Genomic DNA, 14,886 nt, shown 5'->3' on the forward strand with positions numbered 1-14,886 from the left:
TTAATGTTAATGCAATAAACTTTCATTAACATTAATTTTTTTTAATGTTGAAAAAATTGTTAATGCATTAACATATTTAATGCACTTATCCCAGGTCTGTCTAATAGTTTGTATTGCTAGTCCGCCAATTTATTACCCAAATATTCACATTTATGCCAAAGTTATTCGTGCAAAATTTGAGTATTTCAGCTCTAATAGTTTCTGAGATATACAAATTTTTGCATTTAATTCATATGGGAGGTGCCTCGCCCCCTATTGCTAGTCCGCCTATTTTTTGTCCTAAATATTCATGTTGTTAATAAAGTAGCTCCGAAAAATTTTAGAACTCTAACTGTTATATTTTCTCAGATATACTAATTTAAGATTTTATTTATGTTCATATGGATGTCAAAGTTGTCCATACAAAATCTGAGGAGCTGTTGCAGTTTCTGAGATATGCAACTTTTAATTATTATTTTGGATGTAGGCGAGGCACCTCGCCCACTTAAAATTTCTAAATAAAAAGTAGCCTATAGTTCCTTCCAGACATACAGGAAGGCACTGTGAAAATTTCAAGAAAATCGGTCCAGCAGTTTAGCCGTCTATAGACTTCAAACAAACAAACAAACCCACAAACAAATAAACACACATTCATTTTTATATATATAGATGCCGACTACTGGGTGATGCCGACATTAGGTGCATTTACTCTATACCCTTCTCACGAAGATGAAGGGTATAAAAAGAAACAAATTAAAAAAAGCAACTGGTTCAATTTTTTGTTAGTGTGTTTTGATTTTTTTAGATTTTACCTACAATGTAAGTCATTAAAAAAGTAGTTCATAGTCGCCTAGTAAGCGAAGTTTTTCCTGGGTAGGGAGGAAAAAAGTACCAAAAAACTGGAAATATTATTTTATTCAAACACATTGAGTCAATTTAGATAAAAATTTTAGATGTAGAAACTCTAACTATGCTAATGGGGTGTTATTCGGAACCCCGGTACCAAGTGATATTTTTTGCTAATTTTTCATTCTCCAACTGGTACTTTTTGAGTTTTCTATCGTACTTTTTCGTTCTTCACTTTTTTGAGTTTTCTTTAAAATTAAACCTAGAAACATGAAATTAAGCATGTAGAGCCTGGAGTAAATGAGAATCTACAAAAGGGGACTTTTTGATTCTTTATGGTACTTCGACTGGTTCTTTTTTAATTTTGAACCTACAAACATAAAATTAAGCATGTAGGACGCGTAGTAAGTGAGAACATACAAAAGGGGACTTTTTAGTACTTTTTCGTTCTTCAAAAGGTACTTTTTGTGTTTTTTATAATATTGATTCTAGAAACATGAAATTAAGCATGTGCAGCCCAAAGTTAATGAGAATCTATTAAAGGGGAATTTTTCGTTCTTTAAAGGTACTTTTGAATTTTCGATAATAATGAACTTAGAAACATAAAATTATGCATGTAGAACCAGAAGTAAATGAGAACCTATAAAAAACGGACTTTTAGATACTTTTTTAACTGGTACTTTTTATTATAATATTGAACTTAAACATGAAATTAAGCATATAGACCTCGGAGTAAATAAGAACTTGGACATTTTGGTAATTTTTCGTTCTTCATCTGGTACTTTTTGAGTTTTCTATTGGTACTTTTTCGTTAATTAACTGGTACTTTTAAAATTTTCTATAATATTGAACTAAGGAATATTAAAAAATTAAATAAAAGAGCTCTATTGGTACTTTTTCAAAATTCCGATCGGCCCATAATTGGTCATAGCTCCCGTACAAGGTACTCTCCAGAAAATCACTTAAACGCAAATAACTCATTGCTAAATTAAGATATTCATATAAAATTTGGTACAAGTATTGCTCTTATATACAGAAATATTACTATGGGATTTCCCCTTTTTTCCATAATTGGTCATTGCTCCCATACAAGGTCCCCAACCGAAAATCATTTAAACGCATATAACTCATTTCTAAATTAAAATATCCATACAAAATTTGGTACAAGTATTGCTCCTATACACAGAAATGTTACTGTGTTCCGATCGGTCCATAATTGGTCACAGCTCCCATTCAAGGTCCCCTCCCGAAAATTACTTAAACGCAAATAACTCATAATTGGTCATTGCTCCCATACAAGGTCTCCAACCGAAAATCATTTAAACGCACATAACTCATTACCAAATATTGATATCCATTAATTTAGCACAAAATTTTGTCTTTATATACATTAATGTTACTGTGGAATTTTTTTAGGAACGGACCATAATTGGTCATAGCTCCCATACAAGCTCCTCGTATGAAAATCTCTTAAACGCACATTACTCATTACCAAATAAAGCTATTGATACAAAATTTGGCACAAATATTATATTTCTCTACATAATTTCACTATTAAATAATATTTTTTTTTAAAATACAAACAATTTGCACGAAATTGTATTTATTTATTAATTTTCAAATCAAATTTTGTTTACGTACTGAATGGGGTGACCATATTTCTAAATCAAATATTATTTAATTTCAAAAATTAATCAATGTTAATAAAAATTGTGTTAATTTAATAAAATGTAACTTTATTTAGAAAAAACAAAAAATCTAAAATTAAAATCGATAACTCTAAAACAATTTATTCGTCGTTCGTCTCTGTATGAAATAGAAATAAACCTATTCGTTATGTACGACGAATTTCGTCATATGCACGATTGTGCGTATTTTCATACACTTTAGTTCTATATCTGACGACCAATTGTGCGTATGGCATAAATAATTTTTTACGATCGGTCTATCATTGGTCATATCTTGTCCTGCACCGAAAATTACTTTAACCGTATTTAACTAGTTGCATTATCAATTTGTTTAGAACAATATTATATATTTTGAATTTCCTTAAATTCTTCACACACACGCATACATGCAAATTATTAAATATCGCTAAAACATATCTTAGGGCGCTATAAAAATATACAAGAAAATGGCGTTTGTAATGTTCAATAAATCTTGCAATTGTAACAGATTTAAGCTGTTTAAATTTTGGGGTTTTTCTATTTAAGACATGAGAAAACTTACATATTTCTACAAATATTTAATCAATTAAAAAAATATTAAAAAAAATGACTTTAACTCTCAGTACTGCCTTAAAAGTACGGATACAGCGATGACACTTGACGTACAAGCCAAAATCTCTGTACCAAATTTTTTGAGGATCGGTTCATAATTGACCCTAAACCTAACATAAGGTCATTAATGGCTTAAAAATACGAGTATAGTGATGAAATTCGACATACATAAATAAGTTTGTGACAAGTCAAAATCTCTCTGCTGAATTTTATGAGGATTGGTCCATTATTGAACCCTTAAAAAGAGATTTTCATACATGTTTTTTGGTTCAATATTGAAAATCTGCGAAACTCCCTTTCAATAAGGACTCTATAAGTTTGACTTTATGATTCTAGTCTCAATATTACAGCAAATTTAAAAAACAGTTTAAGAACGGGCAAGTGTCCTTGTATCTGACCTACTATCCAATAGTACTAACCTTAGTGCAAATTTCGTCAAAATCGATTTTTTGAGTTAGGTCACTTGACATTAAATTCCCCATATATGTATTTCTTAATGGCCGATAGTTGGACACCACAGAATTGGTCTATGTTCAGAGTAGCCATTCTTGTCCCAACTTTCGCCAAAGTATCAGCAATGTTGTTGCCGTTTGTGTCCCCGTGTCCTTTGACCTAAACAAAGGAGAGACGCCCGGCATTCTTGGACAATTCTTGATGTATGGCGGCTTGACTATCTGTATAGATTCTGATATCTCTGTTTTATATCCAGATTACTGATCTCTTTGCCTCGTTAAATAATCTACAACACATCCTACGAGTTTTCGCAATTTCGGGATCCCACCAAATTTACATGCTCTCTTTGTGGCTACACTTAGAGAGCTAGTAATCCAATTTACGGCTAACTCAATGTCATCTCTATTCTCTATACTAGAAACAGGAGGAAGAATATTTGCTAAGGTCACTTTGTGTACATAAATTGGAAATACTTTTGAAACGACATACTATACCTTTGAAATGATCAGAAATTAAAATCGTAAGAATTATTTGAAAAAGGTCAGAACCATCAGATACATTTTATTGTTTCGCTTATGTTTAATAATAATAATTATAATATATATGTATGTACATATTCAGTAAGTACTAAGTGTACGAATATTGAACTATATCTATACTCGTATGCGTATATGTTGTTGTATATATAGATTTATTATATATATATATTTAAAAAAATATGTATATATATACTTCAGATACATATACATATGTATATATGTATAAACATATTTCCATTTATTTTTTTTTTCGTTGAGTTCCTAAAATTTATTTTATCTGAGAAACAAAGTGTCTATGTTAGCGTTTCGGTCCATGGGGTACTAACTAATCAGCAGTTGTGTCAAAAATTATAAATAAATAAATAAAACACATTTCGATCCTGCTTCTTCCGCTCTCTCTTTCTAAAAAGGGTAATAACAAATCTAATGTTAAACAAAAAATGTATATTGAGAATCTTTTTAAACAGTCCTGCTGTCAAACATTCTGATAATTAATTGTTTCCTTATTTTGTCATTTAGAACATTCGACACTGGACTCTTTAAACTTCTTTGCCTAAAGTTTTGAAGATAATTAAAGTTCTCGGGGATCAAATACAAAATAAAAAAACGTATAAACGGCATAAATTTCATATTTGATTCTTCTCCATATCCTATCCGTGGTTGTTGCAGTTTTTGTTTTTCTAGCCAATATTCATAAATTGGATAATTGTGCGTGAAGCTTAACTATTGTTTTATAAGTTGAAACAATTTGTGTTATTGTTGTTGGTGCTGTCGTAACGTTCTAGAACATAAATCGATATTATTATTGGTGTTATTCTGATGATCGTTGTTGGTGAGGTGTTGAGGAGGGTGGTGGTGATGATGCAGATAGTGATGATGGTGATGATACTGGGCATGTATCTGTTGTGACAGTCGCTGATCCACAGACTTGGACGTAGATGGTTCGAAGGTTTTTGTAAATCCCTGTTCCAAGGACTCATCGAGATCATTTGCATGGGATGACAGATGCTGCTGATTAGAGCTAGTCAACATTAAGGGAGATGATGATGTACGCTCGTCATAAATACTTGAATTGATTTGATGTGAATGTGTTGGTGCATCGCTGTTAGCTATGCTGGCCGCGGCTTCCAAAGCTACAGCAGCTGCAGCAACAGCTACTGATGCTGCTGCCGAAGCACTCGTACTACTTATATCAAGGTTTGCACTGCAGGATGAAGGGACAACAATCGACGGTGTTGCTGTGATAGGGCTGTTGCTGTGAGACACACCAGCAGCCTTTGTGAGCAATTGTGGTGTCAAGTCAAAGAACGTAGATCACTGAAGACGCGGCCAATAATTCGCTCCCGCCAAATCACTGCTACTTTGTGTTGCTATTTGTACTGGTACAGACACTCCAGCGGAAATAACGCCTGCAAATGTATGGTTATCTGAAAATTAATTAAAAATAGAAAAATAAAAAACTGTTTAAAAGAAAATTATTTATTATTTCTAAAAAATTAGTATTATTGTGCCAGCATGCTGATGTTGTGTATGGGCCTTTTTACGTTCATTTATGGTCAAGGTAGAGAAAAGGTTTCTTTATTAAAGATCCATGTTTCTAAAATTTGTTGCGATTGCAGAGGGGTGAGCTGAGTATGTAGCTAAGTTTACGGGAAAATAATATGAGAAAGTTGGACTTCTTCGATGTTGTTGCGGAATGCGTTATCTGCATTATATATGACTTGAACTCTTCGCGAAAGTTCTGTGTTTTTGGAACTTAAATTTTAATTTTAAAATACATACGAATTATTTTACTGAGTGCTGGTTTAACATATTGAACACAAATAGAGATCACCTCTGTTTCGGAAATATATTATGTTAGTCCTTTCAAACGATAACACGTTTGCTTACAATTTGACAAACTTAAATTTGCTATAATCTTATCATTGGGATACCAGTATCACTTATTTAATTGTAAGGCAGATCATTATCCGTCTGAAAAAAAACCTTTATTTCAGTACATATGTATACAGGAAATACAAATTTCAAATCACGTAATATTGATACAATAAATTTGTAAGGCCTAGCTTTGTCATGATAAACAACCGAAAAATTAAATTCAAAAAGTCACCAACAAATCTGGGATTATTGAACAAAAATTGTGTATTTTAGTATTTATAAAAAATTTGTAGATATTTTTAGTATTTTGTATTATTCATAGTTTTTTCGTACGTCTTCGCGGACCCTCTAGGAGCTTGCTACGGAACACAAGGTGTCCGCGGACCCCCATTTGGGAACCGTTGTTTTAAGCAACATAAGCAAAACAATTGCAAAATTATATAAAAAGAACATCTGTAACTTACCTGAATTATTTGCTCCAGCACTTGAACTGCTACCATAAACACTATGCTGGGGAGTCTGCTGATGGGCCGTTGATGGGTTACATGAGTTTCGCGTATGAGCAGCGTATGGTGAGCTAAGAGAAAGCGGATCATGAAACATATACGTGTAACTTTCACGTTGTTGTAAACATGGCGATGGCATTGAACTTAGCGATGATGTCATGGAGCTAAAAATTAATAAATTTTACTAAATAATAGCTTTTACTATTTGAAAACAGAATTATAATAAACAATTCGCTACACAAATAGCATTTATTATAATTTGGAACAAATCCGAAATAAATCTGTTTTTAAAATTCAGAACTATTTCTTAAAATTCCAGCCATTGTACTGTCTGAAATTGTATCTTTGTAGGATCAAGTTCGGGTTTCTCATTCCATAAAGCAATTTCAATTAATTACCGTTTAGACCATAGTCATGACCTACCACTTACTTGTAAGTTTCTGCCATTGTTGCAATTGGCTGGGAAATCGGTGAATACATTGAATTAAAGCCAGAGTTCAATGATAACCTGGATGTGACTGTTTGTAAAGGCGGACTAACAGAATTAACATGGCCAACGCCAGCGTTACCGCCACTGTTTTCCGGTATATTAGGTGCTCCGTTTGTACTATTTGTAGGTACACTTGATGACGCTGCCGTTGTTGGTGCTGAATCGTTTGTCGTGTTACTACTATTTGAATTGGGTGTATGACTAGATGTATTGCTTTCGACTAAAGATGTTGCATTATTAACGCTGCTTATAACAGAGTTGGTACCTGTTGGGTTTGTGGCACTTGTTCTACCACTATGACCGATGTTGTCGGCCGAACGTCGCTGAGTTCTCAACTTTTCTTCTCTACGCCATTTGGCACGTCTATTTGAAAACCACACCTATTTTTTTGATAAATATAATGATTTGCATTCTTAGATTATGATATATTATATGACTGATTAAATAATAAAAATTGTAAATCAAATAAAATTAATAAGATTTGTAATATAAAAAAGAAAACAGTTAAATAGTGGGACAAAGCGCCTTTTTGTACGTCATAACAAAATTTTAAGCCTAGATATGTTTGCAAATGTTTAAAACCATTAAGCATATAATTCAATACATTTCAGTAATTCCTTATGTACATCACACTGAAATATTACATATTACTTAAGGAATCTTATTAATTTTGTTCTTTTCAAGAAATTTTTTTAGTTTTGAAAAATTTTACAAAAAGATTTTATGTTTTTTTATAAGATTCATGAATGTGCTAGTACGAATTTTTGTTCAAATTGGATAATGCTTACTTGGTTTAGTCTGTGGCCATTATTTTAACAGCATCTCCAAAACTTCATTTCCAAAAATTTTGTTAAATGAATTTAAAAAGAAATTCAGTTTTCTATGCTGGATGTTATAAGGTCACGATCGGCAACGTCTATACACTGTGACAGGGATGGCAAATTTGGTACGATGGTACTTTTTTTGATACTATTTGATGTTCAAAAGTACCGTGGTACTTCCGAGTCTTATTTGATACTTTCAGGGCCAATATCTCAACCTCCGGTTATCGTTTAACAGGTGGATATACTGCCGGTAAAATGATTTTTGTATGTAAAATGTCAATTTATCGTTATGATAAAACATAATCAGACAAGTTCAAATTTGAAATTCTAAGAATGTTTTGAAATCTAGTTTTAAAAGACACTTTTTAGAAGTATGTTTTGCAAATAACCTATGCAGCTTACTTCGAATTTTTATCTTGATTGACATTATATGAATAATTCCATTGTTAATATTATATGAGAAAATTACCAAAAATTTCAATTTTGAAAAAATATTTGACTTTAAAACTAATTATTTCCAAATGATAGAAGATCGAAGGACTCAATTTCTATCTAATATAAAACGATATGTTTTGAAATTAAGAATTCAACCATAGATAATAAGAGAAATTTTTGGTGAAAATTATTTGGACTTTAAAGCAAATTATTGTTTCATGTCATGAATGGTCTTATGTATGGTCTCATGTGTAGAATTTGATATGACTATTGATTTTTTAACAAATGAACACCTATGTACATCGAATTTTAATTTAATAATATGTATATTAGGGTGGCCCCAAAATGGAAATTGCTGATGTTCCCACCGAAAAGGAAATTTTTTTTCATTCTAAGATACCATTTCTCAAAATTTTTGTCCTGACGTCAATATTTGGTGAGCTGGATCAAAGGATAAAAAGGTCCTTTTTAGGGTTTTTATGTTATTTTTTTCAAATTTTTGACAAATAAACCTTATGCAAATTTAGTATCATATGAAAGGTCCTTGGGAGACGATTTCAATGACATACACAAATTTGTATACAACACCAGAATGATTACAAATGTCGTAATTTTTCGGAAAAATTTTAAGTGTTTCATATTTTTACATAGAAATACATATACAATGTAATTAATTGAAATTATTATATTATAAACCTCACCTCACCTAAATTTCACCGAAATGTTTTTTTCTGTTTTTCTTTATGTTTTGTATTTTATCTTAATATTTTAAACTCTATTTTGTCCCAGGTATTCTGTTAGCTATATTTATCATACTTAATATGTACATCAGCATAATTTCATTAGCTTTACAATGGTATATAACACTTTATGGTTTCATTCTATTATCAATCAAATTTTTCAGTTTAACTAACATAGTAACACAATTTATCCTAAATATCTACTTGTTTGTTACGCTTGCTTTGTAAATATAAAATAAATATAAATATAAATAAATAAGTTGAATTTCTAAATTCATCCTTGAGTAGCGCCAAATGTGAATTTGGCCTGAATTTCTTTAAGACAGGATTTATTAAAATATAACAAATTGTATCATGACTGATTTTAATATACATATGTACGAAGTACAATAACGGGGTAATATTTTTATGGTAGCTATATGATACCATGGACATGGAAGTTCATCAAATTATATCTAAAAGGTTAACATTGAGGGACGGGCAAAGATTCATTATATCAATATTTGTATATTAGGGTGATCGATTCAGTTTTTCAATCGGTCTTAAAACCGGTTTTTCTGATTTATCAGTGTCGGTTTTTTCTAAATGTTGATTTTTTCGAATATCGAATAACCCGGTTTTTTAACTTTTTAAAGCCGGTTTCGAATACTTTTATTTGCTTTGTATTCAAAGATTACTTCAATTAAATTTTGAAATTAATAATAATACAGCCTGTCTAAATTTTAAAATATTCGAGTCAAGAAACTAGAGTATATTTTTCTAAAGCACCTTTAGTTAAACTTTTTTGATTTTCCTTATTAATTAAAAAAATTTATTTGTAAAATTGATTGGAATAACTGTTGGATAAAATTTTATCAATCTTAAGATTATATTCCAATTACAATAATTAATTTGTCGCCGAAATATTATAGCAGTGTTGGAATACCTATGAAAATTTACTAAACAGGGACTTTAGAATAAACTAGGATTATGATTCTTCCCAATTTTTTACATTAAAGAAATAATGTTTATTTTAAAAAATCAGTTCGGGTCATAATTTTTTCTCAAATTAAACTAGATGTTTTTATGTATAATAAAAAACAGTTTTCTCTGAATTTGAAAAATATCAACCGGTTTTTTTCAAATGTCAACTATTCGAACTACTCCAGAACCGGTTTTTGGAAAATGTCGAATAATCGATCACCCTAAAGTATATATAATACCTTTTCTACTTCTGTTGTTAATTATTTAAAAATGTCTAAATATGTGAAGGTGTATTTAAAAAATTAACAACTTTCAGCAAAAAAAAAAATATGTTTTAGTACTCTAAGATCCAAGAAAGTACCCTCTGCAATATTTTTTGATACTGAAACAAAATCTCATTTTCCATCCCTGTGTATTATGTTCGTTACCATAGTTGCTAGATGATTTGGGTGCAAAATCGTCAAATTACGAGGAAAAAATCGTCAAAATTGATTTTTGAAAATCGTCTTTAAATCGTAATATCGTAATACGAGTTTAGTGATAAAATTTAACACACATAAGTTTCATATGATCCAAAATCTCCCTAACTAATTTTATGTTGATCGGTCCATAATTGACCCTACCCCCATATAAGGTCCCCTTCAGAATAAGACTTTAACGCTCATTACTGGCTTTAAAATACGAGTATAGTGATGAAATTCGACAAGTTTCAATGAAGCCAAAATCTCTCTATCAAACTTTATGTGGATCGGTCCATAATTGACCCTACTCCCCATATTAATTAATTAAACGATCATTGCGGGCTTAAAAATACAGAATACAGAAAAGCGATGAAATTCGACATTTGGTAGAGAGTTAAAACCTCTCCTCCTCAGTTAATTTGATGAGTAATATCACCCTGATATTTATAGGGGAGCATTCCTTTTAAGGCATACGGTTTGATGGTGGGTATATCAGATTCGGCACAGCCGAATATAACACTCTCACTTGTTTATTAATTAGTTTAACTATCCAGACGTTTTTATCAATTTCGATTGATTTCATTTATCATTATCTGCTTAATTTAACAATTATACTTCAAAACACATTATATTGAGTCCTTGTAAACTACATACATATGTGATATGATATATGGTAAATACGAATATGAGATATTTTTTTTTTATTTAACTTTTTTACATGTTTTTCATGAATTTTTTTTAATATATTTATTGAAAATTACATACATATGTGATATGATATATAGTAAATACGAATATGAGATATTTTTTTATTTAACTTTTTTACATGTTTTTCATGATTTTTTTTTTAATATATTTATTGAACATTTTTTTCATAATTTTTATTTATATTAAAAAAATTTAAGAATTTTTTTTTTCAATCAGTGTTAGTCAGGAATGTTATTTCCGGAATAACATCACTTCCAAGATACTTGAATCTAACTTAGACGAATGCCTGATAGTGGCATAGAAAATGCTCCAGAGTTTCAAGTTTGTATAGTATGCTCGTAATTCTGTGCGTCCACTCAGTATACGTACAATCATACTAACCTCGTCTTGCTCTCATCAGGGTCACCCCATAGGATCTTTGTGATTCTACCCACCGTTTCATTATTCCAACAGGTCTTATGGGATTCTCTCATCCATATTTTTAATTCAGCTTTTGTTGCCGCTAACGGTTTTGCGTTCGTCAGGTTAACTACCTCGAGCTCCCTTCCCTTTAAAGCTATTACATTCGCCCTTTCGTTGCCGACTAATTTAAAAACTTGTATAAAAATCCTTTATTAAAAAATCGTCAAATTTAGAGGTAAAATCTTCAAATCGTCATCAGGCTATTTTTTACACTGAAAATCGTCAAAATGATGATAAATCGTCAAATCTGGCAACAGTGGTCGTTACTAAATTTTAAATTGCAACCATGCTTTGTTTATTTTCACGTTCTAAAATATAGAAGACGCAAAGTATTGTTTTTAGTAAGTCAGCTGTTTGTGTAATTTTAGCAAATAATTTCAACAAGCATCAACTTTAAAACTGATGAGCTGATTGCCATTTCGCTGCGTTTTTAATACTTGTCGATAACGTTTTGAAACAGTATGCATTGTCAATGTTTTGTACTGCGGCGTTATGAAACGCTATACTTTGTTCGTATATATATATTTTTGGACGTCAGCCTTATTGTACCCTTTTTATATATTTTTAACCCCTCCACCACCATCAGTGGTGATAGATGGTATATATAACTTTGTCATTCCGTGTGTAACATCAAGAAATATTCATATGAGACCCAGCAAAGTATATATATATTCTGGATCCTTATGAAATTCTGAGTCGATTATGCTATGTCCGTCTGTCTGTGTACAACACGTTAAAACGAAGCAATGGAAATTCACGAAATTCACTCAAAACATTCACATATGGCTTTATAAACAAGGATCAACTATGTCGAAAATCGGACCATAATTTAGCATACCAACCATAGAATAGGTCTAAAAAAGTGTTAGTAAATTGTTTAAAGTAGAAACTTTACGAGAAGACTGGGTTTGAACCTAGAGCCTTACAGTCGCAGTTTCCACGTCCTAACCACTGCACCATTAATTACTCTTGCTATTGTCTGTTAATTGGTGGTTTTTACATAAAAATACAATTTTCACTCTTAACGCGTGATCAAAAAAAAAAAAATGTACATATTGAGAAAACGTAACTGTTTAATTTGTTATGCAATTCAGCAAGATTAGCGTTGACAAAAATATATTCAGCAAATGTTTTTTTTTTGTACACAAAGGTTTTTATATTATAAACATTAGTTATTAAAATGAACAACCAACCAACAACCAGGGCTGCGGGGTTGGGGTAGAACAGTAGAATGAGAAGTGGAACGTCAGTGGTTCGAATTTTGGTCAAGTCATTCCTTTTATTAAAAAGATTTAATTTTTTTAAGAAACAAAATTAATTGTCGCAAATTTATAAGTACTTTTGTAATTCCCCTTCAAAAAATTGGATTTCTGAAACGAAAACTTCTGTATCTTTACACCTCCACCACCATCGCTGGAGCAGGTTTCTTATTCTGAGTGTAACACTGAGAAATATTAATCTTAGACCCAACATATGAATTTTGGGGGTCCTTATGAAATTTTCAGTCGATTTAGCTATGTCCGTTTGAATAAATAGTGTTTAAATTTAGAGAATCAAATTAAATCTCTAACGTATTTTTTCCATACATGGGCTAAATCAGAAATCGCACTTCAATTTGCAAAATAATTAGGTACTACCCAGCAAATAATAGAACGAAGTTTTTCCAAAAGAATAAAATTTTTCTGTGGAAGTGATGTTAAATAACTTCCGAAGAAGCGAAAATAATTATATTTTTTCAATACTGAAGTTATATTTTTTTGAGTTACATTTTTATGACTTAAAACATATTATTTTTGGCCTTTTGGGTTAAATGTGTCTATTTCTCTTATTAATGTTAATATTATTTATGTAAAATTTGTTATATTCTATAATATGTACTACAATTTCAATTCCAAATAACTTCCAAAAAAATTACATAAAAATTACTTCTTGAGAATGACTTCAAAAGTAGTGAAATTGGAACCAAATAAAAAGAACATCGTTCCTATACAAGTCTGTGTCAAAATCACCACTTCTACTCTAAAACATTTTAGTGTTTAATTTCATTTTCATTGGATATTCTAAATACATTGATTTTCTTTTAAATATTAAAATTAGTACGAAAATCTTCTTTTGAAGAATCATCAAATTTATCGTCAACAGGCCAGTTTTGATAGTGAAAATCGTCAAAATGACGATAAATCGTCAAAACTGGCAACAGTCCGCACACGCACAGAAAACACAATTTAGTCTCATATGAGCTGTCACAGAAGAAGGTAGTGCTGTCGCTCGTTTCTTGCTTTTGCAATGAAAGTAAACGAAAATATATTAATGTAGAGATGGATAATTATTGCTGTACTTTTGTAGCATCTATACAACATATATATATAAAGAAGTTTTTTGAATTATAAACTATATATATATATATATATATATATATATATATATATATATATATATATATATATATATATATATATATATATATATATATATATATATATATATATATATATATATATATATATGTATATATATATTTAATTAAAAACACAGTTAAAAGGTCATATTTCTCTTTTGGCTACTTTTAAACTAAAAAATATTTGTTCTGTTTTAGATTAATATTATTTTTTCAGTACCTGCGATGTGAAGTTGAAGGATTTCGGGAAAAATTGCCAACAATTAGTAAATATTATATTATTACAAATTGTTGCTTAATTTTGATCAAGTAACTTTAGATTATTATTTTTCAGTCCATAGAAAGTTATATCTGATCAAATTTCTCAAATTAAGAATCATTTACCGTTTTAAAAAATTATTAATATTTTATGTTCTTGAAGAAACAAGGGCATGAGGTTGTTAATTTTTTAAGGACATTGATGAAACTTCTTAGAAGTTATTTGTAGTAAATACAAATCATACGTTAAGCCAAATACTGGTCATATATACATTATTTTTTACGAAAACTAATTTTACAAAATTTCTATTTCAAAGTGTTTTTATTGCTTAAAAAGATGGTGTCGAATTGACCTCAAGTACGACAGAAGAATTTTTAAAGAAATTTGATTCCTCGATTTCTTGATATATGTTCGTGTATTTCGTCAAAATGAGTATCAAATATACAAAAACTTGACCGGTTTTAAAGGGTTAATGATTTTTAATTTCGGAAATTTGTTCAGAAATAACTTTCTATGGACTCGGAAATAATAATTTCAATTTACTTTATCAAAATTAAGCAACAATTTGTAATAGTATTATTTTTACTTATTTATTGATTAATGGTCTTTTCCCGAAATCTTTGAACTTCACATCGCAGGTACGGAAAACTATAAGAGGTATTGAGC

At 30.3% G+C, this 14,886-nt stretch overlaps 1 protein-coding gene across 2 annotated transcripts in view; it reads right to left on the reverse strand.

Annotated features, from left to right (window-relative positions):
- Positions 1–5,240: 5,240 nt before the first annotated feature.
- LOC119602297 (paired box protein Pax-6) overlaps positions 5,241–14,886 on the reverse strand; it is a 70,951-nt gene continuing 61,305 nt past the window's right edge. For both annotated transcript variants that reach the window (XM_037953729.1, XM_037953727.1), the window contains exons 6-8: positions 6,911–7,350; positions 6,439–6,644; positions 5,241–5,523 (exon numbers count right to left, since the gene is read on the reverse strand). In XM_037953729.1, the coding sequence (XP_037809657.1) occupies positions 5,411–5,523; positions 6,439–6,644; positions 6,911–7,350 (759 nt within the window). In that variant the 3' untranslated portion in view covers positions 5,241–5,410. The remainder of the gene's footprint in view (positions 5,524–6,438; positions 6,645–6,910; positions 7,351–14,886) is intronic.

Source organism: Lucilia sericata, unplaced genomic scaffold (genome assembly GCF_015586225.1).
Source record: "Lucilia sericata isolate MDLA Ls3-8-SP2 unplaced genomic scaffold, ASM1558622v1 Contig000219F_arrow, whole genome shotgun sequence".
In the NCBI taxonomy this organism is placed as follows: domain Eukaryota; kingdom Metazoa; phylum Arthropoda; class Insecta; order Diptera; family Calliphoridae; genus Lucilia; species Lucilia sericata.